At 43.7% G+C, this 25,000-nt stretch overlaps 2 protein-coding genes across 2 annotated transcripts in view; both read left to right on the top strand.

Moving 5' to 3' along the window:
• The window catches only part of LOC123515188 (diphosphoinositol polyphosphate phosphohydrolase aps1-like), an 80,171-nt gene extending 58,486 nt beyond the window's left edge, over positions 1 to 21,685 (top strand). The window contains exons 2-4 of the mRNA XM_045273711.1: positions 13,757 to 13,912; positions 17,629 to 17,722; positions 18,954 to 21,685. Coding sequence (XP_045129646.1) covers positions 13,757 to 13,912; positions 17,629 to 17,722; positions 18,954 to 19,054 — 351 coding nt within the window. The 3' untranslated portion in view covers positions 19,055 to 21,685. The remainder of the gene's footprint in view (positions 1 to 13,756; positions 13,913 to 17,628; positions 17,723 to 18,953) is intronic.
• A 1,141-nt stretch (positions 21,686 to 22,826) lies between these two features.
• Positions 22,827 to 25,000, top strand: part of LOC123515189 (homeobox-leucine zipper protein HOX21-like) — a 244,689-nt gene continuing 242,515 nt past the window's right edge. Inside the window, exon 1 of the mRNA XM_045273712.1 lies at positions 22,827 to 22,973. The gene's annotated coding sequence lies outside the window, so the exon portion shown is untranslated. The remainder of the gene's footprint in view (positions 22,974 to 25,000) is intronic.

Raw genomic sequence — 25,000 nt, 5'->3', positions numbered from 1 at the left:
GTTCTTATTCTCAAAAGTTTCAAAGCCTTATCTCGATCTTAACAGGCTCTAGTGGATGTAATTGTGGTTCTTGAGGGCGTTTTCATAATTCTAGTGACCGTCAGTTTGAGAAGCACGCGAGTGAACCAGAGTAAGCATTGGTGAAGCCTTTCTGAAAAATTAGTGATGAAATAACGAAAGCGCTTCACAATAAGGGTAATAGTAATATGCAAGTTAATTAAGAAGCTTGAGCCAGCTGTAGGTATGATTATAAACAGAGAAATATATAAATTGTGAGAAAAATTTACAGCACAATGATACAATAGAATATGAATTATGGAAGAAAGATAAGATAATGAATAATACGAGTATGTTCTCCCACATACGATAATTCATGCGCCAATGTGATGAATTGTAAAGACAGGAGACAAAAAGTGACCAACAAATAACAACAAGTGAACCAAATACTCTCAAGACAAAACGTTCTTGAAAATCCAATGTAAAGAAAACAAATAGCTATAATTTTCTGTCGTTTGGGAAGGTAACACGTCCACGTTGAAGGGAAACTGAGTGAAAACAAACAGACAAGAGAGCAACCTTGAAACAAACTGCCTTCCTTCTGTGTTTTTTTATTCTCCCTCCCTCCCTCCCTCTCTCTTTCTCTCTCTCTCCGTTACGACCTTACACTTATACTCTCTTTCAATGGACGGGCATGGAGAGTATTGTGTCACCATAAACACACACACACACACACACACACACACACACACACACACACACACACACACACACACACACACACACGCTAATAATGTTTTCAAGGAGCTCTACCTAATATCCATTTTTCGTTTTCTTTAAGTTCAGACACGTGCGGCTTGTTACTTTTCTTACGTTTACTTTTGTTGTCCCCAATAGATACGAAGGAATGCTGAATGAAGTGAAGCTGAATAAATAAATACTGAACTAACCCCTAACTAATTAACTAAAGCGACGGACAACTGATAGTGAAGGAATGATAAGGCAATAAAACTCGATTTGTGTAACATTAAAATGAGGCTGAACTGAAAACTGAACTGTAGTCAAGAATACCTAAAATCACAGCTGGCTATATCGAATCCAGAATTTGAACTTGGATGTAAACCACTCAAGCTGCAAAAAAAAAAAAAAAAAAAAAAAAAAACACGCTCATAACTTTCTGGGTTTTATTGTGCTTGCAGACTGAACTGGTCACTGATAACCTAGTACTAGTCTAATGTGTGAGTGTAACTAGTCCACAGAATTTCTAACTATCTATAAAGCACTCGAGCCACTACACACCGACACTCCTTAACTTTCTGGCTTGTGTTGTGCTCCCGTCTCTTGTTTTTGGTCATCTCAGCTGGTGGTATTGATGGAGGTGAGTGTAAAAAACAAAAGTGGTAGAGCAAGTATTGTAACTACGTGGAAATACCAGAGTGGGTGTGTGGGTAAGGCATTGGTGGGTGGGTAAGGCATTGGTAGGGTAAGGTAGACTGTTTAGTAATAGAGCCTAGGTATCAACACTTAACTTTCTCAACACGACACGAAGGTTGAAAGACCCCTCACCTGCTTGTATGAATTGATTATTACCTTTGCTTTTGCCTATGTCTATTTGTATGTATGTGTGTCTGTTTATGTGTATAGTCAATGTGAGTGTGTTTGTGTCTGTGTGTCTGTCTGGGCCTTTATTCAACACTCATCTCCCTCTGTTTACACACACACACACACACACACACACACACACAGGAAGGCCAAACCCCTACTCTTCCCCCTCTATCTCCCTCCCACCTACCACATCCTCCTCCTCCTCCTCCTCCTCCTCCTCCTCCTCCTCCTCCTCCTCCTCCTCCTCCTCCTCCTCCCGCCAGGCCATCATGCAGTGTGGTCGGACGCTTTGCCTTTGCTGGTGACCTTTCGATTCGGCGCTTGGCAGGTTTTTTTTTTTTTTCTTTTTTGCATGTTTCGTCACCACTTAAAACCTACCCGGGGAGAGGGGGCTGGGGGGGAAAGAGAGGAGGAGAGGGAAAGGGTTACTTGGGTGTCGGGAGATGGGGGAGAGATAGGTAAGGAAGGGGTGGGACAGGGAGGGAGAGTTGTGGTTTGTTTACTTTTCCTCTTGTGGGTGAAATTCGTGTGATTGTTCTTTTTTTTTTATTTTTTCATCGTCATTTTCATTCCTTTTGTCATTATCGTCGTCATTATTCTTATCAATGTTATCAAATTTAATCGGTATCACTGTTATCGTCATCTCCACAACACACACACACACACAAGGAGGTGGTGAGTGGTGTCTGGTCTGTCGCAAGTGTGTAGAGTAAAAGAGAGAGAGAGAGAGAGGGACGGGAGATAATGGAGAGAGTGAGGGTAGTGGCAGAGAGAGAGAGAGAGAGAGAGAGAGAGAGAGAGAGAGAGAGAGAGAGAGAGAGAGAGAGAGAGAGAGAGAGAGAGAGAGAGAGAGAGAGAGAGAGAGAGAGAGAGCACTGAAGCAAAACAGGTCACAGGTAGTAGTAGTAGTAGTAGTAGTAGTAGTAGTAGTAGTAGTAGTAGTAGTAGTAGTAGTAGTAGTAGTAGTAGCAGCAGTAGTAGTAGTAGTAGTAGTAATAGTAGTACACAAGTCAATATACCACCACTTACAACTCCATTCATTTACTCCCACACTGCACAAGCCAGCCTCACTTCACCTCTCCTCTCCTCACCACTCCTCACTTCACCTCGCCTCGCCTCGCCTTGCTTCACCACAGCCAGTCTAGCCACTTCACTCTTCCCATTCTACTCCAGGTATCGCACATGCCACACATTCCTCCACGAAGAGAGAGAAAAAAAACACAGAAAACCTTAATTAACTCAACCTCCGTAGCTGGACAAATAAAAGCCACCTCGGTAACGAAAAAAAAGGTATTACACGCATGACTGGCTCGGTGCATAATCATATAGACGGATCGTGTGGGCTATCAAGGAGAGAAAATAATGATTAGTTAAATACTTCCCTCTATTTATGCAGCTCTTTTGTTGTTTCTTTTTTCCTCATAACTCTTCTGATCTAAGAGAGAGGATAAGAAAACTGCAATAGACTCTTACCATTCGAGAAAGTTTAAGATCTGAAGGGACACTGATCTTGAGAAAGGGAGCGGCGTATGTTACTCGACTTCTTACCGTGACCGTCCATGAAGGCTAGCCAGTAGACGGGCTAAGAGTGAGTGGTTAAGGCGAGGAGGATAAGCAAAGAACACAAGCAAATGGAGGAAGTTGGCTGCAAGTTTGAGTACAGAGCGAACAAGTAAACAGTCAGATAGAGCCAAAAGTAGACCACAAGAGGGAAAGGCTTGCAAGAGAGAGAGAGAGAGAGAGAGAGAGAGAGAGAGAGAGAGAGAGAGAGAGAGAGAGAGAGAGAGAGAGAAAGAGAGAGAAAGAGAGAGAGACTTGGCTCGGAGTAGCAACATGTGGTGGTAGCAGTAGAAGGAATAGAAGTAGTATTAGCAATAGCAGTAGAAGTAGCGTAGTGCGTAATAACCTGACCTCTCCACGGATAAAAAAAAGTCACCAAGGAGCTCATGAAGTGCTTGAAGAATAAATTACTCCGCAACGCAACATTCGTATTAAAAAACCGCCAAGAGCGTTATTCTGCCTTCATTCCCATGCATCCAAACACACGGGTACATCTCCATTGACGTCAGTACCAAGGATCAGTGTTCATAACAATCAACGCTGGGTCAGGCGCGGCACTTGACCTACGACGCAAACAGAGAGAGTTGCTGAGAGAAACGGAGAAGGGCAAGGAGAGGGGGATGGAGAGGGGGAGGGAGATTGGAGATAGGCCAGGGTGGGAAGAAATTGTTTTCCGTGGAGAGAGAGAGAGAGAGAGAGAGAGAGAGAGAGAGAGAGAGAGAGAGAGAGAGTGTGCTGGCACCTTTTCTTCTCATCAAAACATCAACAAATCTTTAAAAACAAACGAGAAACACGAAAACTCTTGATAAGAAACAAAATAATGTCCTCCGCGACCCATCCATCCTTACCTCCACTCCACGCCTCTCTTCTCTCTCCTCCTCCTTGCCTCCCTCCACTTCTCTCACTCTCACCACTTTCAACTAAAAACCCTCAGACACACACATACGTTTCAATTAGAACCTTATCCTTCCTTTCCTTCAGAGGCACAGAGGCACACTTCACCCGATACTCCTCCCTTCTCTCACCCTCCCATTACATGCCATGTCACGTACGCCTCACTGCCTCATAGGTCCTTTCATGCATTACTCTTTCTTCCCTTGCGTCAAGATCTTATTCTGGCCACACTCCGATTATTTTCTAAAGGGTCTAGTTAAAGTTACACTACTTTTTAAGGTTGTTTCAAGACTTTAGTGACAGAATAACGAGACTTATACATTATCAATAGGAGAAACACTCTTTGAGAACCCGGTTAATCTTCTCTGTGGGCTTTGAAAAATAGTCGTGGTGAGAGAGCAAAGAGTTTCTGAATACGGACCTCATTTTAGCAACTCTTCAATGTACCCCATGATTGTCTTGTCTTCTGGCTTTGTACTGAAGCTCCCGCCCCGCCAAGACACGGGAGGTAGGCTGGGTAGGGTCTTTCAAAAGCTTGCCAGACCTTGCTAGCCAAAACGCAACCCACAAGAGCTATTTTGTACCCGTGTGTGTGTGTGTGTGTGTGTGTGTGTGTGTGTGTGTGTGAGGCTGGCGAGACGTGTAGGTGTGAAGATGGTTGTCTGGTTGGCTGACTGGCTGACTGGTGTGTGGTTTGTGGTGGCTTGTGTGGTGACCGTGTTAGTGGTGATTACAGGGGTGGTGGTGAGCGTAGTGGTAGTGGTGAGAGGTGGTGTTTGTGGTGGTGGTGAATGTGTGGTGACGGTGCCTGTGGTGAGTGTAGTGGTGGTGGTGCGAGGGCTGTTTTGGTTAGTGTGGTTGTGAAGTGGTAGCGGTGGTGATAGTGATTGTGGTGATGTGACTTGGCATAGTTGGAAGTGCGGTGGTGATTAGTCTGATGGTGATGGTGATGGTAATGGAGAGAAATCAGTGATGGTGATTAGGTGATGATTAGGAGGTGATTAGGTCGTTTTGAGGAACTTCACTAATGACATGATGAGTGGTTGATAGCTGAAATGATAACCGTGAGATGAGCAGGACGTTCTCTTGATGACGAATCGATTAAACAGGAGAAGAACGATCTAATGACGCTAGAAAATTATAACTAACAACTGAGTGCGTATGAAATAAGCTTCGGTTGGTATTTGAAACCTTAGAAAGAACTAATCATGAACCAATGAGTGAAAAAATGAGTGTTCAGTCGAGATTCAAAGCCTTAGAAACGAAGCATTTATGAACCAGAGACAACAAAAGCACTGGATTCTTTGTTATGCAACTTAGCAATATTCTGCATTTGGAACGCTGTCTTGTATATGTGATTCCTGGTTCAGAGTTCAAAGTTCTGAGTTCACAAGTTAACCCCTTCAGTACCATGATGCATTTCTATACTCCTTCTGGTAACTATTGGGTGATATCAGACAGCTTGAGAAACTTATGTGGGTGATTAGTATAGTGAAGACTGTGGCCGTTAATCTTCTAATCTCCATAGACCCTTCCTAATGTCAATAAAATGGTCTAATCGTGCACAAATCTCAAGAAAATGTGTCCCAGTATTGAAGGGGTTAAGCATAGCGGTACCACTTTGCATCTCGAGATTTCGAACTCCACAGACGGGAGAAACTAAGCACTTTGAGTACCACAGTAATGCATTAACAAAGTAACAGATATGGGCAGGCATAATGGCAAGGGCGGGGGAGGAGGAGGAGGGAAGTGGCAGAGATAAATATTAAACATGTTGAGAAAGTTAAGAGTACTCACCATAATAGCTACTGTCAGTCTCTCTCTCTCTCTCTCTCTCTCTCTCTCTCTCTCTCCTGACATATTAATAAAAATCTCTATCTCAGCACGTTTACTAATGAGAGGAACCTCCTGCTGTGTTCCTAAGATTATGAAAGTAATGATAAACGACACGAGGCTGACACATGACCGACCATCTGTCTGTCGCTCCTCTCGCGCTCTTCTCTCGAGGGAACGACAAAGTACTGCAGTTTTTTTCTTTTTTTTTCTTTTTGTTTACTGTGTGTCGTATTGTTCTTTCTTTCTTTCTTTCTTTCTTTCTTTCTTTCTTTCTTTCTTCTTCTTTCTTCTTCTTCTTCTTCTTGTTTCACTTCTGGGCACATCCATTAAGAGTCTTCTCGTGGTTCTATAATGACTCAGCAAGGACGAAAGGAGTGGGTGGAGGAGGAGGAGGAGGAGGAGGAGGAGGAGGAGGAGGAGGAGGAGGAGGAGGAGGAGGAGGAACGAGATGTGAAAACAAGTAACAATCCAAAAAGAAAAAAAAAAGTGCTCTAAGCAACGTAATGGAGACCACCACCACCACCACCACCACCACCACATGCCAGTAACCTCACACGTACTAAGAAGAAAAACAGACATAAACACACTTAATGACACCTCCATAACTTGACCCAGGTAGTTAGGTACGGTCACAGGAGTTAGGTAATGAGTGGTTGGGGAGGAGGAAGAAGAAGGAACTTTTCAAAACGTTCATGAGCTCTTTTCTGTGTGGCTGTCCAGTGCAACTTCTTGTTTATGTTAATGGGCTGGCGTGGCTGTGTTTCCTAAATGCTGCTGATTTGTTGGTGAGGTGATTTCCGGGTGGTGAGAGAGAGAGAGAGAGAGAGAGAGAGAGAGAGAGAGAGAGAGAGAGAGAGAGAGAGAGAGAGAGAGATGGCATACTAACCAAACTTGATATCCATATTAGTGTAAAGTAATATATTAAGGTAGTGGAGGTGGTTAATGTCTACTACTACTACTACTACTACTACTACTACTACTACTACTTATTATTATTATTGTTGTTATTATCGTTATCAATTATTATTATTGTTACTATTATTATTATTATTATTATTATTATTATTATTATTATTATTATTATTATTATTATTATTACTACTACTACTACTACTACTACTACTACTACTACTACTACTACTACTACTATACTACTACTACTACTACTACTACTACTACTAACTATAATCACATTGAGCCCAAGGACACGTAATTAAAGTAACAACAGGAAACGTACCCAAGTGTAAAACCATTAGCACACACACACACACACACACACACACACACACACACACACACACACACACACACACACACACACACACAAATAGATAGATAGATAGATTTATTGACCTTCCTCATTTTAACGTCTGAACCTGTCACTTGGCGGGTCGAGATTCACACCTGCTCTGTTGCAAAGGTTTTCTACTGACGGGAGAGTTGTCAAGTTGTCAGCGCCTTCCCGTTGAGCAGCAATAGGAAGGACTGTGGGGTGTGTGAGTGTTGGTGGGCCTTCCTCTAGTTGAGATCGTAAAGGGTCGAAGATACTACTGCCAGCCACCACGAGACGGGCACGTGATCCGAAAGACATTGATGAGTAGGGCATACACACATACATACACACACACACACACACACACACACACACACACACACACACACATACGCAGGACACTAATGATGCATGTATATATATTATTTCCTAGAATATATATGTAGTTACTCATTGCGTTGTCTTGTAGGAAAAGAAGAGAGAGAGAGAGAGAGAGAGAGAGAGAGAGAGAGAGAGAGAGAGAGAGAGAGAGAGAGAGAGAGAGAGAGAGAGAAATTAGAAATAAAACAAAAAATAATATTCTTCTTTGATTCGGGTATTACTGGAAACCTAACCTTATTCGTCGTAGGAAATCATATTTGTAGGAAAGTTTTGTGGCTTCCTTATTATTCCTAAGGGCAGTTCCAGAAGACAAATATAGCCATGGTCCTTGCGACGCGTGGGTGTTGGAAGGGGATATTCTGGGATACTGCTGGGAACGTGAATACAACAACCAGAGGAGGAGAAGAGTTACGATCGAGAACAAGTAGGAGAAACAAACGTTGGTGATAAAGTTAGCGAAAGAGAAAAGCTAAAAATAAGAGAAAGAGACAGAGAGAGAGAGAGAGAGAAATAAAAAGTCTTCCTGCTCTCTCTTACCTCACCCCCCCAACAAACACAAGGATGAACGGAGCACAGAGAACAATTTACAAGACTTCTGATTCATGGTACATTACATTATTATCCTCCCGTTACGAATCATTCCAAGAAAACCACCACTACCACCACCACCACCACCACCACCGCTATTATTTCTACCACTACGACTACTACTATTACGATCACCACTGTATCTATAAATAGCACGAAGAGGTGAATGAGGTCATGGAAGAGACACGAGGCTTAAAAAGAAGACCAGAGAGAGAGAGAGAGAGAAGCTATGACAAGGAAGGTGGTGGAGGGATGGAGGAGATATGAAAGGGAAAGAGGAGATGTCACAATATGGGGAAGGGAGAGGGGGGAGTCTCTGAAAAGCCAAAGAGGAGGAAGGGATGAATAGGGAATGCCAGTGTGGGTGGGGAGGGAGGGATGAGGCTAAGTAACATGATGACACGTGTTGGGAGGGGGAGGGGAGAGGAAAATGATAGGGTTGTGATGGTAAATGAGAGAGCCTGGATGTGTAGAGTGGTGGAATTAGTCCTCTTTTCATGGTGTTTGACGTCACAGAAAGAGAGAGAGAGAGAGAGAGAGAGAGAGAGAGAGAGAGAGAGAGAGAGAGAGAGTAATAAGTTCGCGTCTCTCTCTCTCTCTCTCTCTGACGTAAAAGGAAAGTTGTTGTGGATAAGGTAAACTAATAAGGCATATTTTTCCTTATGTTTTCTTCTTTCTTCTTTTTTTTTCTTTCTTTACTTCATACCTCATTAGATTCCTTGTCCACACACGTTTTGCCTTTACACACACACACACACACACACACACACACACACACACACACACACACACACACACACACGTTAATTCCAAACTACATTAAAGATTGTGGGTGAAAATCTATTAAAAATCATTCGTAAAAGAAGTACTGGATGTTCTCGTGCTAACCCTCCAAAAAAGCCCTTAATATTCTCTCAGTTATCTGGGAAGACTGAACAATAATAATAATAATAATAATAATAATAATAATAATAATGATAATAATAATAATAAGAGCATCACTGTCACCGAAGACAAGGAACAGTACCTTATCCTTACACCACAAAGATAACTAGGCAAATGTCAAGGCAAGAGGAGGAGGAAGAGGAGGAGGAGGAGGAGAAGGAGGAGGAGAAGGAGGAGGAAAAATAGTGACACATAAAGCATATTTCTCCTAACCAGACAATCTAAAGTAAGCGAGTAAGTTGTCTCTTTCCATGCAACTAAAATAAATCTTCAAATCACCAAACTCCCGCACACGACAGCCAAATAACAGGCAACAAAACAGAAGAGAACAAACATGCAGTGACTCTGTGCTGTGTTTTTAAGTACGAGAATTTCTACGTCCACTAACCCTTTCAATTCTACACGATTTTTTTTTTTACATCAATGCCCAATATTTTTTTTTTTAACTTCTTGTGCCTACTGCTTTTTTTTTTCACTTTATTCTTGTGGTGGGCTCTCGTACGAATTCATTTAGACGATAATAACCTATTTCTTTTGTTTTTTCATCCTGTGCCTCCACCCAAGTATGTTTCCAGTGTCAGGAAGATCAGCAAAGGACAGCCATAGCAGTAAAAAGGTTAATGATTAGTGCTGAGGGCGCAATACTGAGGTGATAGTGCAAGGCTATAGTGCTCGTTAAGGCCGTACCATAATGTAGTGGTAGTGGTGGTGGTAGTAGTAGTAGTAGTAGTAGTAAATAAGCTATCGTTACAGTTACTCCTATTTATTTACATTTACACTTCATTCACTCACTCATCACGTTATTTACACAGTTCCCGCTTGCACCGTTACCTTCACCATTCACCGTTACTTCATCCCCCCCCTCTCCTTCCCTCCCTCACTGTACTGCTCACCATCCCTCCCACCGCTGTGATTCGTCCCCTGCTCGTACCTCAGTCACCATCCAGCCATCGTTATCGTTCACCAAGCTGTTTAACTTGCTCTGGGTCTTCACTGCGGTCTTAGCTATTATATATTGTTTATTGCTTATGCACGTGTGGTTTGTCAGCATGAGAGTATGGTGGTGGTGGTGGTGGTGGTGGTGGTCGTTGTTATTGTAGGTTCTTGTTTTCTTTTTCTTTTCCCCTCTTCTTCTCCTCTTTCTCTTTTTCCTTCTTTTTTTCTTCCTCCATTTCCTTTATCTCATTCATGTTACTCCTTGTTATTCTCCTCTTCCTCCCTCTCCTCCTTCACCAAAAATGTTTTTTATTAACTCCTCTTGCATACGTATATATATGCTTTGACGTCAATAGCCTCTCTCTCTCTCTCTCTCTCTCTCTCTCTCTCTCTCTCTCTTATAACCATTATAACTGCATTCCTGTCCACGCATGACCGATGGACACACACACACACACACACACACACACACACACACACACACACACACACACACACACACACACACACACACATGTCAGAAACATGACCTCGCTTCCAACACATCTCTCTCTCTCTCTCTCTCTCTCTCTCTCAGGCAGACGATACAATAACACTGGGATAAGAAGTAAAGGGAGGGGCGATAGGAAGTGAAGGGAGGAGAGGAGAACGTATGGAAAAGGAGAGATTTGAGAGGTTAAGATGGGCCGTCAAATTAGCGGATGAGAGTGATGGCCAGGACAGCACTGACTGACTTAATGTGTTCAGGGAGACTCATGTTTATTCAAGTGGCCCCCTGAAGTTAATTTTCATTGTGCATGCGTCTTGTCAGTTAACAGAAAATGGGTTAAGGTGGAGAAGGGACAATGCTTGCGCAATCTACAGTAGCTAACCCTAAGCCAACAAGCCGGTCTGCCCCATAAAAGGAGAGTAAAACAAACACACTGCTCCCGTCATGGCTATTTTTAAAGGCCACACAGATGATTGGCTGGGTTGTCAAGAGTGTTTTTTTTTTTCCAGTCAGTAATGTAGAAATCTTGTTAATTCGTCCCTAAAAACACATCAAGACTATTCAGAACCAGTGTAATTTCAACTAAATCCATTTGAAAGTGTTGAAGGTGAGGCGTGGAAGTGGTTCAGAAAATGGGCCAGACAGGGCGGGCAGTTGTAAATATTAACCTTCAGAATTACACAGGATTTACGTAACATTAATGGAGGGAAGTGATGTGAGTGTCTGGGCGGGTTGGAGGACATGCTGGCGTGGCAGGTACTAACAGTAAAATAATGCTAAGCTGCAGGAAATGTTTTGGATATGCTGGCGAGTATCCAAGGCTAGCGCGAGTGAGTGAGAAGGAGGAGAAGAAGGAGAAGGAGAAGGAGGCCGACGAGGAGATACACGAGAGACAGGATAATAAAGATAACAATAATAAGAGAAAACATGATAGTAATTGTAGAAGATTGTTCCGCTAGTCCAAGGCTTTGAGTGAGGAAGAGGAGAATGTAAACAAAAGAATAAAAAAAAAGAAAACTAAAATAAGTTAAATGATAAAAGATACTTATAAGAAACAACACTGATACAATACTTTTCACACACACACACACACATACAACAAACAAAAAAGAAAATCACTCCTTTTAAAATCAAAGATAAAAACATTTTCTCTCCCAAATTATTTCAGCACGCGAGAAGAAAAAGGGAGGGAAGGAGGAAGGGAGGATGGATAGGAGAGTGGGCGTGTAAGAGGCGGAGTGCACAGAGGGAGGGCGAAGTGAACACATGTATCTGAGCACAGGACATGATCTCCACTGTGTTGCTTCTTCCGATTCACTGAGCTGGAAAAGTGAACAGGCACAGACCAGAGGGTGGAGCTGGCGACTTATGATAATTCTTCCTATTTAGTCTGAACGCCATTAACATGTTTTTTTTTCTCTCTCTCTCTCTCTCTCTCTCTCTCTCTCTCTCTCTTAGTGTTCTTTTTTATTTAAGGAAAAATTTTAATTGTAGCATTATACTAGATGCTGTTTTTGTGTTCCATCCGTCCATCCACATATTTTCATTCTTTTGGAACAACACACACACACACACACACACACACACACACACACACACACACACACACACACACACTACTGGGCTGATAGGTTAGTGTTCACGCTCATTTATCCGTGCTGACTCGAATCCTGGCTTGTGCTGACGAGGTGCTGAGAGAGGAGCGAAGGAAGGCTGAAGAAATGAGTAAGAGAAGGAAGGAAGGAAGGAGGAAATGAGGGAGGAAGATTGATAGAGGAGTTGGGAGAAAAGGGAAGGATAGAAAAAGAGAGAATAAAGATTGGAGGGAAGTGTAAGAGGAAAGAGCCAGAGAGGATGGAGGAAAGGAAGAAACGGAGATAAGATACAGATATGGGGGAGGAAAGATAAGAAGAGGAGAAAGTACAAAGATTACAATAGAAAGAGCACATACCAGAGAGAGAGAGAGAGAGAGAGAGAGAGAGAGAGAGAGAGAGAGAGAGAGAGAGAGAGAGAGAGAGAGAGAGAGAGCAGTACGCACAATGTGGCAGGACATGTGCCAAGGGTCATTGTTCTCTTTTCAAGGTTTTAATTTTAGTAGAAGGCCATCGCTTGACTGTTGACTTAGTGGTGGTGTCTCTGTGGCTTGTTCGCGGCGACACACCTCAGGGAACCCGTCACCCGTCCGTGGTAACACACTAACAACTGCAGGAGGAGGAGGAGGAGGAGGAGGAGGAGGAGGAGGAGGGAGATAAGAAAAAAAAAAGGAAGAAGAAAAGCAATATCAACAAAAGCAAAAAAAAAAAAAAAAAAAAAGGGATAAGAAAAGAAAAAACAAGAACAGACGAGTGGAGGAAGCAGAGGAGGAGAAGGAGAAGAAGGATGAGCAGAGAGATAAGAAGAGGAAGAAGAAAAGCAACATAAACAAAAGCACACAAAAAAGAAAAGGAAAAACAAGAATAAACGAGTGAAGGAAGAGGAGGAAGAGGTAGAGGAGGAGGAGGAGGAGGAGGAGGAGGAGGAGGAGGAGGAGGAGGAGGTAACATAATACATGCATACGTGAGTGAGCGAATGACTGAAGTGGACACCTTAATAAATCGTGTGGTGAATTTAGAACAGGTGGATATGGCCGGCCAGGTGTTGGACGAGGAGGAGGAGGAGGAGGAGAAGGAGGAGGAGGAGGAGGAGGAGGAGGAGGAGGAGGAGGAGGAGGAGGAGGAGGAGTTGAGGCAGTGAAGGGCTAGTCCCGTCAAAAGCAGTCTGAAGAAATTAATCCGTGAGAAACAGGTTCTATAATTTATGCGGGAGGTGTGTGTCTTTTTTCTAGCTTTTCGGTACTTCCCCTTGTGTTCTTGTGGCTGTAATGCTGAGAGAGAGAGAGAGAGAGAGAGAGAGAGAGAGAGAGAGAGAGAGAGAGAGAGAGAGAGAGAGAGAGAGAGAGAGAGAATTATTACTATCGTTAATTGAGAAAAATCTTATCAAACATGAAATACTTAAAAATGGTTAGAAAAAAATACATCAAAACGAAAAAAAAGGCATACAAAAAATTCCTGACGAGAGAGAGAGAGAGAGAGAGAGAGAGAGAGAGAGAGAGAGAGAGAGAGAGAGGCCTGTCAGATGACGGCCTACAGCACCAATGAAACATGACTTCCTGTTGTCCCTTGGTGCGCTAAATGGCCCTCGTCTGTCACTCACGCTCCAGTTACTATGTCCTTCCCTACCGCCCGCTGACGTTCCCTGGCCTTCCCCCGCAGGTGCTGTTGGTGTCGAGCAAGAAGGATCCCTGCTCATGGCTGGTGCCCGGCGGAGGCGTGGAGGACGGAGAGGAGACGCCCATCGCAGCCATGAGAGAGGCATGGGAGGAGGCGGGCGTACAGGGCCACATCACGCGATACCTGGGACTGTTTGAGGTGAGTTGTGACCTTTTGTATCTCTCTCTCTCTCTCTCTCTCTCTCTCTCTCTCTCTCTCTCTCTCTCTCTCTCTCTCTAATTCTAATACCGCATAACTTGTCACGGTCATTAGAACTGAGGTAACTGGGGGAAGGGGATGGAGTAAGGGGTTGATACACACACTAGATAGATACACACATTACTTGCCTACACATTTAAGAGTGAAGAGGCAGAAAACCAATCTTCACAGTAACGAAATCAGTGAATATATAAACGTACTCTCGAATCGATAAACAAAACTACTCAAAAGGGACAGAAGGAAGAACACAGACCGACTAAGCTCCTATAAATGAAAAGATCTGTGATATTTAGATTCAGCACCGAAGAACTGAAGATACAAGAGACACAGGAAAGGGAAGAGACTGCTAGACCAAGGTGGGGAGGTGGAAGCCGTGGCCAGTGTGGTAACAAATAACAACGACATATAAATCGCTGACAGATAAAAGAGATCGTGAGATTTAGATACACCGGGGTAATTTAGAAACACCGGACTGAGGACTTATGTACATGCTGAAGAAAGAGAGAAAGGGAAACTGCTATGCTAACGTGAAGAGGTGAAACTCGCGGCCAGTGCATCAACAGAAGGAAGAACTGGACAATGAAGGAACAACATTGAACAGATCGTGTGGAGTGGAGGAGCGAGGACAATAGACATTCCAGAAACACATTGAGCGATACCAAGTAGAGAACAGAGGTGATCTAAGTATGTAGGTATGTGTATAATATAGGAGAAGACGTGGCAAGGCTGGAGTAGGCAGTGATGGTAATCGTAATGGAGGTGGTGGTGGATGGGGGACCTATCAAGAAGTCAAGGTTTCTTTTTGCTGCATTACAATATCCCGTCGTGCGAGTTTTGGACATATATGAAGGTTCCTAAGCGGGAGGCAGGGAGGGATGGGGTGAAGAAGCGTGTGATTATCTATGATGCCTGTGTCTGTGTCTGTGTGTGTGTGTGTGTGGGGGGGGTAGGGGAAGGGAGAGGGTGCGCGTTACATAGTTTCACCTTCACCTTATGAAATCCTGAAGGCAAACACTTAAGCCTGCCTGTCCTGCCTGAGTCTTGTACTCCTTCTTAAAGCACTTTGTTCCCTTGCCAGGTCTGTCTCCGAACGTCACAGATGAGGAGTAGAGATTTCAGGTGCGATTTTTTTTATAAGGAATCAATAATAAACTACGATTAGAAATTATGAAGACTTTCTTTGAATATCTTTAATGATTTCCACTATAGCCTATACCGGGCGAGAGATAAGACAATTTCCACTACTAAGGACATTATCACACTCTCTTCTTTGAACTTTTATCTTGTATCGTATCCTTCCTTACTCTACTCACACACACACACACACACACACACACACACACACACACACACACACACACACACACACATATAGATAATCCGAATGTGAAATTTCCAAGCATAAATCAAAGGTATCATAGTAACATAGCTTCAATATACCCTTCATGTACCTCTTAACGTAATCCACACCTTCAATTTGCCTCATTTTAAAGCCTTGGGTGTATGTATGTGTGTGTATGTGTCAGCCGAGTTATAGAGGCGTGGGGGCAGCGACTGGTTCAGACTCCACGCCCAAGCCTACAGCAAAAAGCCTGCGTATGGACAAAAAATAAAAGTGAAGTTTCTCTTGAGGCGCCTTTGTTCCCAGTGACAGCTTATCTCTCTGGCCAGCCAAGGACGGGTCGAGGAATGTGGCGGCGGTGGTGGTGGTGGTGGTTATGCTTGGTGGTGATGGTGGATGGGGTGATGGTTGTCGTGTGTGTGTGTGTGTGTGTGTGTGTGTGTGTGTGTGGCGCAAGATGAGGCAACATTACATATCTAAGTGGGCAGAGAGAGAGAGAGAGAGAGAGAGAGAGAGAGAGAGAGAGAGAGAGAGAGAGAGAGAGAGAGAGAGAGAGCACCACTATCCTTCTTATAACACTCCCACCACATCATACCAGTCACAACACACGCACCACTAACCCACACCCTCACTACCCTCTCCCTTTTACGTACACTTCTACACACACACACACACACACACACACACACACACACACACACACACAATCAGTGACAGTCTTCCCTTCTGATCCTGGCTTAGCTTTTCCTCCTCTTATCGCTCTCTAAACTCACGCAGCACAGGAGGAAGAAGTGAAAGAAACCCTTATCTTTAGTCTGTGTCTGCTTTTATTATCACGCTATCTCTTATTGCTTTCGAGGCTATAAAAAAATGTTCCGGTAGTTTTACATTGGCGTTGCTTATTTCTACATCACCTTGAGGAGTTTGGGTTTTTATTTACGTTGAAGCACCAAGAATCTGGACACCTGAGAACAGTTCGTCAAACAAGACTGTCTGTGGCGTAGGAGAGGAAAGAGGATATTTAGTTTTGCGCTTATCTAAGAGTTTCCGTGATGTAAGCCAGTGTGATCTGATATCTGGCTTAACTCTCATTTCTTAACCACTGGAGGAATCGGGCCCTTAAGACATTAGTAAGGTTTATAGAGGTTACTGCTAAAAAATTGTCGTTCTCTCTTAAACAGAAAACGGAATCTTTATAGGCAAACTATGAAACTGTTGCTGCAGGGCCCGATTAACATTCCTTGGTAGGTGGTTTCACTTTGACGTCCTCAAGGTTAGGAGGCTCAGAGACGCTAGTGATGTGGTAACGAAATGAATGAGACGCAGCGTATCCAAGGCTGAGGAGAGTCGTAACCTTACCAAGCGAGTCCACGTACGTTAATAATGCGGAGGAGAGGAGGGGAGAGGGTAAGGCAAATGTCGCTCAGTCAAGGCTAATACATTTTTCGCTCCTGTAACTTCATGTATTGAAAAAAGGTGCGCAGTGGTGTGGCTCTCCTTGGCCTTCCTCAGTCTAGGCAGTGTGATGCGGAGGCTGGCTAAGCAGTGTGGTGGTGGCGGTGGTGGTGAGGTGACTAACTGGTTCAGTGGTGATAATGTTTAATTTCACACACACACACACACACACACACACACACACACACACACACACACACACACACACACACACACACACTCATCAAAAGGAGTAAACGAATAGGAAAACTTAAATGCTCATGCCGCTACTCTCTTTCTTTTCTCCTTCTTTCTCTTAGTATTAATGTGTCGTAAATGTATTTTACTTTTGCTATTGCTACTTTATTCTCCATTTTGTATGTATATAAAAAGAATGCGCCTCCTCCCTCATCACCCCCTCCCCAAACACAAACATTGTTCCGTCATCTTAACTGCGTTTCACTAGTTCCTCCTCCTCTTCTGCTTCTTCTTTCTCCTCCTCCTGCTCCTCCTCCTCTTCCTCCTCCAGTGTTCTAAATTCCTTCTCTGTATTCCTCTTAGTACTTTTCCTTCTTCCTTATCTGTCCATTCCCCACCACCACCACCCCCACCCCCACAACCATCACCCCCACCACCACTAACACTGACGCATCACTACAGGATCTTAAAACTTTTTTTCTGCTTTGAATCACACCCTTTCCTCCCTCTCCTGACACACACACACACACACACACACACACACACACACACACACACACACACACACACGCTCAAGGTGATCTACCCCAAGATTCAGAGAAGGAAGCTTTATAGATGTTTAACCTAACCTAACCTAACCTAACCTATAACCTAATCTCTGCTCTCTCTTCTCCCTCGCCAGACGCAGCAGCAAGGGGGACGCAAGAGGCACAGGACCGCCGTGTTCGTGGTGCTGGTGAAGGAGGTTCTGGCGCAGTACCCAGAAGCACACCTGGGTAAGTGACACACACACACACACACACACACACACACACACACACACACACACACACACACACACACACACACGTACACACACGATAAAAAAAATGAAAGGTGATTATAAGATGGGAGAGGGAGAGAGAGAGAGAGAGAGAGAGAGAGAGAGAGAGAGAGAGAGAGAGAGAGAGAGAGAGAGAGAGAGAGAAAAAAAAGGGAATTTAGACATGAGGGTTACACTAATAAGTAAACAAGTAAATAAAATGGATGATTATTATGATGGCGATGAGATGACATGCAGGAAGTAGAGAAGAAGAAATGGAATAAAGAAATGGAGGGCATAGTGAAGAATAAACAGGAAGAGAGGATCTAGAGGTGAAAGAAATGGAGAAGAAAAGGAGGAGGAGGAAAGGAAGAAGAGAGAACTGAAGTATGAGGACGATGAAGGAAATAGAGACAGAATGAATAGCAAGAGGAGGAATGTAAAGGAATGGAGATAAATGAAAAAATGAAAATGAAAAACAAAGAGGTAGAATTTTGGGTAGCTATGTATAAAAAGAGAAATGTAGAAACGAAAGATGAATAGCTATAAAGGAGATGAGGAGACGAAACAAGATAGCAGAGACTGAGATCAGGAGCGTTATAGGGAAGTGGGGAATGGAGAGTGTAGGGAGGGAGAGGGAGGGGCTGTTGTAGCGTTGTGTAAGAGGTCGTGTTTGTCTTGAAATAAAATGATTATAGTTGAAATTCTTGGCTCTGTTAGTGGGACATCAGGTTTATGTGTCTAATTTTCCTACCTGAGACACCACCACCACCACCACCACCACCACCACTACTACTACTACTACTAATAATAATGGCAGCAACATCAATAACAACACACTCCTCATTGAAATCTGTTGACCTAAACATCATGAAATCTATACCATTGCTACATTTACTTTATTTGCAGTAAAGTAATAATGATACTAGAAAATAATAAACAAACTGTACAAAGAAAAGACATTAGAGAGTCAACAGCATAAAAGTAAGCATATTAAAAACAGCAATAGTGAGCTTAGAAGAAAAAAATAACTTTCAAGCAAACTTTTCAAACAAATCAAAGAATCACGTGTAATACAAAAATATCCAAAACAACAACAACAACAACAACAACAACAACAACAACAACAACAACATCAGTAACAACACCATCAGCTCCACCCAAGCACACCACACCTGACTTAACCCTTTTCTTCTTCCTAACAGGTCGTCGCCGTGAATGGTTCTCCCTTGAAGACGGTCTGGCTCACCTGACGCGGAACCGCCCCCTACAGAGCGCCTACCTCAAGCAACTCAAGCTCACCTGACCCCCGTGCAGCCCTGACGGTGCACGCGGGGGAGAGCGAGAGGTGGGAGAGGCAGGGAGTGAAGGAGGGTTGAGGGAGGAGTGTGCGTGTAGCGAAGCACGACCTGAGGATGGCTTAAGAACAACCTGCTCCTCTCAGTCACTTGAGGGTTGTCAGCTGGTGGAGAGATAAGAGGCATGACCTTTCGCTTGTTGAGAAAGTCTCCTCTTCCTCCTCCTCCTCCTCCTCCTCCTCATTCTCCTACTTCTGCTTATTCTCCTAATCTTGCTCCTCGTCCACATCGTTACCATTGATTCACTCTCTTCTTCCTTTCCTCCTCCTCCTCCTCCTCCTCCTCCTCCTCCTCCTCCTCCATTTTCCTGAGGGTCCAGCGTGGTGGAGGATGGCGCTGGTGCTAGTGGTGCTGGTGGTGATAGTGGTGGTGCTGGCGTCTCCCTCTTGGCAGCTATAGCAAGGGAGGATGAAAATGATGACGCCCACGTCTTCCAAGAGAATATAGAACAGTTTACCAGTGAGTTGCAAAAAAGGAAGAAAACAGAAAAAGACTGACTTCGAGAAAAGTTGTTAAAAGGACGAACTTGACGAAAAAAGAGATAAACTGTGATTTCTCCAGGGAAAGATTTCGCTGATGGAAACATGACACAAGCTCTGAAGTGCACGTCAGAGCAACGCCCGGACTCTGTGAGGCGGAAAGCTTGGGTGTGACGCACGAGAACTGTTATGCATCCTTGAGTGAGCCAGGCGGGGCGAGGCGGCGGCCGGGGACTGACTGCTGACCACGCACACCCGCCCTCACCCCACACATCCCACACCCACACTCCACACATCAATGCTGACTAGGATTAGAGTATTGTTAACCATGTATCTTTAGACCAGGACAGATCCTACTCACAGGGACCAAGCAGACGCCCCTGTATGCTTCCTAAACTGTGTTCACTCCGGGTCGGGTTTCTGACTCCGTATAAATACCTTGTGTGCCTTATTAGTATAGCGCGTCCTTGCCTCCAGTGCCGCGAGGATCTGTGGCCTGTGGCGTGTCCCTGATGAGTAGGATTCGCCTGAGAGCCTCAGGAGGTGTGCAGGATGCTGGGCTGCTATTGCTTGGTGTCCTGCGCCGCGCCCCGGCTCATAGTACAAATGACACGAGGAACACACAAATTCCGTGAGAGGCAGCGGCTCGTGTGTCGCTCACTGGTCCTTCGCCACTCGCCTCTCCTCGGCCCTGACTCCACCTCACGCCCCGCAACCCGTCAGAACGGTGTCCTGAAGCTGGGGACATGAGGACGCATGGCGATCGAAAACTCAAACAGCTGCATTCCTCCAGGAGCCGCTGTGTGTCAGGGCGCCCTGGAGAAGTGGGATGAAGACCGCGGAGGACAGACGCGCTGTTACACCTTAGGAATCTTTTTTTAGATGCCAGGATACACATTCTATGTAACGGTCGCTAAACACACACTAGTGACTAGAGGGTAGCCATCCCGCGACTCACGTTTCTATACACATACGAGTAGGTATATATTTTTTGTACTGGATGTTCCTTTTCCTTTTATAGTTTAACAAATATTAAAATCTATAAAAAAGATATACCTAGTTATTTGTCTATCTATATACGTAATGTTACTCCAGTAGAAAGCGAAGATTGATGGAAGAAATGTGTCCTGTGTGTGTGTGTTTGTGCGTGTCATGTGTCTGTCTGATGTTCTTACCACCGTCTCCCCTCATCCACCCACCTACCTGGCTTGAAACAATAGCATCAGCAACAACAACAACAACAACAACAACAACAACAACAATAATAATAATAATAATAATAATAACAACAACAACAACAACAACAACAAGCACACCACGCATCTATCCCCTTATCCCGTCATCCACATCTCCATCACCTACCCTCTCTCCACCACATTCTTATTCTCATCTATCTCTACTCTCTCCCCTATCCACATTACCCACTCCCATCTTTCTCCTCTATCTCTTCCTTCACCCACCCTCTTCTCTTCCTCCTCCCATTCACTCTACCCGTAGGTATGAGATCACTGCCTTAAAAAAAGAGAAAAGAGAAAAAAAAAGAGAAATAACAATCACATGAACTATCTAGCAATATTTAGGTGGTGTGTGTGTGTGTGTGTGTGTGTGTGTGTGTGTGTGTGTGTGTGTGTGTGTGTGTGTGTGTGTGTGTATTACTATTAATTCGCCGCTAGGAAACACAATCAACACTTCCACTGATGGTTGGAGGGATGCATGTTAATTATTATTACTGTCGAGAGAGAGAGAGAGAGAGAGAGAGAGAGAGAGAGAGAGAGAGAGTATTGATGTAAGAAGGTATTAGATACAGTACTTACGGATGCCAAATATTTGTATACTTTTGTACGTGTGACAGATTCCGTGAAAAAAACATGAAAAGAAAAATATTTGTTACTTCATTATTAACTTGATTAGTCGTGAAAATACAACTTGTCCTGTGTGTGTGTGTGTGTGTGTGTGTGAGAGAGAGAGAGAGAGAGAGAGAGAGAGAGAGAGAGAGAGAGAGAGAGAGAGAGAGAGAGAGAGAGAGAGAGAGAGAGTGAGTTAACACCACGCCAAGTATGTTTGATTACTCACTATTTTATAATAAAGGAATCCATTTTGTTTGCTCTTTCATTTCTTCACCTTGGTTGTGCTGAGGTGGCAAGCAACACACAAGGCACAACAAAGCAGCATCCGATGAGTATGTACGAAATGAAATGAAAACGTTAAATAACTGAAGATCAAGTAAATGAAAATGAAACAAAAGTATGCATGAATAAGTGAAAATATAAATAAATTAACAAAGGTACTTGCCAACTATTCTCTCCTCCGTCAGTGGTGGGTCTCCTGCCGCTGCTGTCTCTCACGGGGGATAAACTTTTCCTGGCTTCTTCGTACATTGATCACTCTCCTTTCCTTGTTTTCTAGGCGCATACTCAAATCAAAACTGTCTCTCACCCACGTACGGTAAACACACAATATATGCACAAGCCTCTTTTCGTTTATCTTGTTTCCATGCACATCCTTCACTGTCCTCCAACCAACCCGCATTCACCTACGCATAATCACATCACATTATAATTGTTCTGTGTTTCTGGGCAGATTCACAGGTTAACAGATAGAAAGAAGACCAAAATTATAGTGGAAACACCAGCCATGTCCATATTTCAGTAAATTTCCGCATATAGTTACCTTTGGAATCTCCTAAGCGTTCCATGCACACACCAAGACACACACCCACACAGATATCACTCACACAAGACCACTAATAGCCGCTCACTGCTTGGAATGGCGGCGGAGTGGGAAAAGTAATGCCACGTTCTTATTATTATTTGCTCCAATGTGTACTACCTTTATATATGATACAAATAAATAGGTAAGTAAATTTCCTTGTGTGTTTTGAGGGATTTGATAATGCTGCTGTTTACATAATACGTCAACCAGATGGAGTGGAATGGGTGGAGTTTGCATCCCTGAAGAAAGGGCGTTCGTACTCGTAAGTTAAATAAAAACCAGAAAGAGTTATATAATCTTCTTGGGTGAGTCATCAGTTGAAAGCAAAACTGGTACTTGAATGTATTTATGACCAAACTTAGATAAAGCATAGGTACTTCCCACAGTCAACCTCAGGAATTGGTAAGCGGTAAGCGGGCAGGCGATGGAAAGGAAGAAGTCACGGGCGAGGGAAACGGAGGAGGGGGTAAACAGGCTGGCCAATCCTTGCAGTCACTTACATCACCAGTCAGTAACAAGGCGGGTGTTATTAAGTGAGTGTGCGTGTGTGTTGAGTAGCCGGGACAACGTACTTTTTTTCGTAATTTTCCCGTGAGGAGTGTACAGGACTATTATTGGTCCTTATTGACGTCAGGGCAGCGGCGGCCAGAACAAGGCACTCTGAACACGTCGGAAAGTAAGTGCCAGCATGAGTTAAATTGTATATTTATGTTATTTACTACACGTGTTCCTGGAGAGGCAAGAGATGTGTGTTAAGAGATCTTGGATAACAGTTAGTGATGCCTTGATCGCCTTGTTCTGTTCATTGGGGAGTAGGATGCGGTGAAGAAAAAACATAAGAACAACTAGCGATGGTAATCAATCATTGTTAGGCTGGTGGATCGTTAGTGGTGATGTGTGGAATGTAGCATGGGGTGATCTTGGTGTGATATACAAGTTTAGATCGATTATTGAGTGTGTTAATGGTTAGCTCATGAGTATAAAGGCAAGGTAGCGTATTAACTGTCTGGCGTTTTCTGCATGTGTGACGCCGCTCGTTCGCTCATTAGTTTGTCACCCTATCTCCTCCTTCCCTCTTCTCTTGCTCGTGTTCATCTTCGTCCTTGTCTTAACACTGAGGCGGCTGTAACTGGATCTTTCCTGAGTATTACCCTTCGCTTTTATGAAATATACGCGTTTTGACTATTAGTTATTAGTCAACGTAAGTCAGTAATGTCTAGCAGTTATACCTAAGTGACAATTAAACCACCAGAAGAAAAAATGAATGAATGAACGCGGAAGATAAATATAGGAAGAAGTTAATTAACGGATGCGGAAAAAAATAAAACAAGTACGCGTATGATAAGGGTAGATGTTAGTTAAGAACGACAGAAATGAGAGCTTGGTAAGGAAAAAAAAAAAATAATTGGAAACATAACCCACATACATGACGTCAGATTGAGTGAGGAGAGTAAAGGAAGTAACATGGATGGTGAATCGATAAAACAAGAGTGAAGCAAACCTAACCGGATGAAGATAGGTGGCTAAAGGCACATCGAATAATACCACAAGTTTAATCATCTACAATCTGAATTATCTATATATAAACAATTAGATTACGGAACGAAGAAGTTTGAGGAAAAAATGGGTAAAGAGAGAGAGAGAGAGAGAGAGAGAGAGAGAGAGAGAGAGAGAGAGAGAGATATTATTACCCCAGTTCGTTCTTGTTTACGTACATCATCCAGTCCTTACAGCGTGCTTTGATAAGTAGGATAAATAAGAATACATGAATGAATTTCCCTCAGCGATGCCTTCGTCTTTCGTCATTTCGTTGGCAACACTTACACTCTCTCTCTCTCTCTCTCTCTCTCTCTCTCTCTCTCTCTCTCTCTCTCTCTCTCTCTCTCGTCTTATTTTTCTTCCTCCTCCTTTTCTTCCTTGTTTTCCGCCTCTCCCTCCTCTTGCTACTCTCCCTCTTCTCTCACTTCCTTTTCTCCCTCATCTTCTTCCTCTTGCTCATCTTCCTCTTCCTGCCCATCAAAAATTTTGTTTACGCATCCTGACACATCCCTGACATTTATATCATCCCAGCGGGGCAGAAGTGCACGTATTTGCCCACGCTGTTACGTTAATTGGCTTGACTCTCAGGTAAAGCAGGGGTGGAGATGCTTGGTTGAGTGTTCTTAGTGAGGCTGGTGGCGAGTTAATGGCTGACCAGGACGGACTGTTTAGGTAGGTGTGTGTGTGTGTGTGAGTGGGTTTGGGGATAAGGGTGTGCTGGCGGCGGAAAGGGGATGGATGGGATGGTAAGAATTGAAAGGACTCTAGCAGAACTGACCATCTGTTTCTCGCTTATCTCTTCTTGTGGCACACTTGCTTTGGGAGGTAAATATAGTTTGTGCTTTGTGTAATCCAGAATTTTGCTGTTACGTGTGTGTGTGTGTGTGTGTGTGTGTGTGTGTGTGTGTGTGTGTGTGTGTGTGTGTGTGTGTGTGTGTGTGTGTGTGTGTGTGTCTGTGTGTGTATTGATACTCGACACACTGTATACTACACTTATTAATATATTTACGTATTTATTCACTTATTTACCCTACTCTCTACTCGCTGGCGACTCTGTACACGCCTACAAACATCGAACATCACGTGCAGCACACGCGAAGGCTCTGATTGTGTGGTAGCAGGCGTGGCGTCACCGTGAACCGCCTGAAGCGAGTGTGTGCCAAT

The sequence above is a fragment of the Portunus trituberculatus genome, chromosome 38, assembly GCF_017591435.1.
Source record: "Portunus trituberculatus isolate SZX2019 chromosome 38, ASM1759143v1, whole genome shotgun sequence".
Classification (NCBI taxonomy): domain Eukaryota; kingdom Metazoa; phylum Arthropoda; class Malacostraca; order Decapoda; family Portunidae; genus Portunus; species Portunus trituberculatus.
The sequence above is the reverse complement of the archived record's forward strand: the minus strand, read 5'-3'. Positions and strand labels throughout refer to the sequence as shown.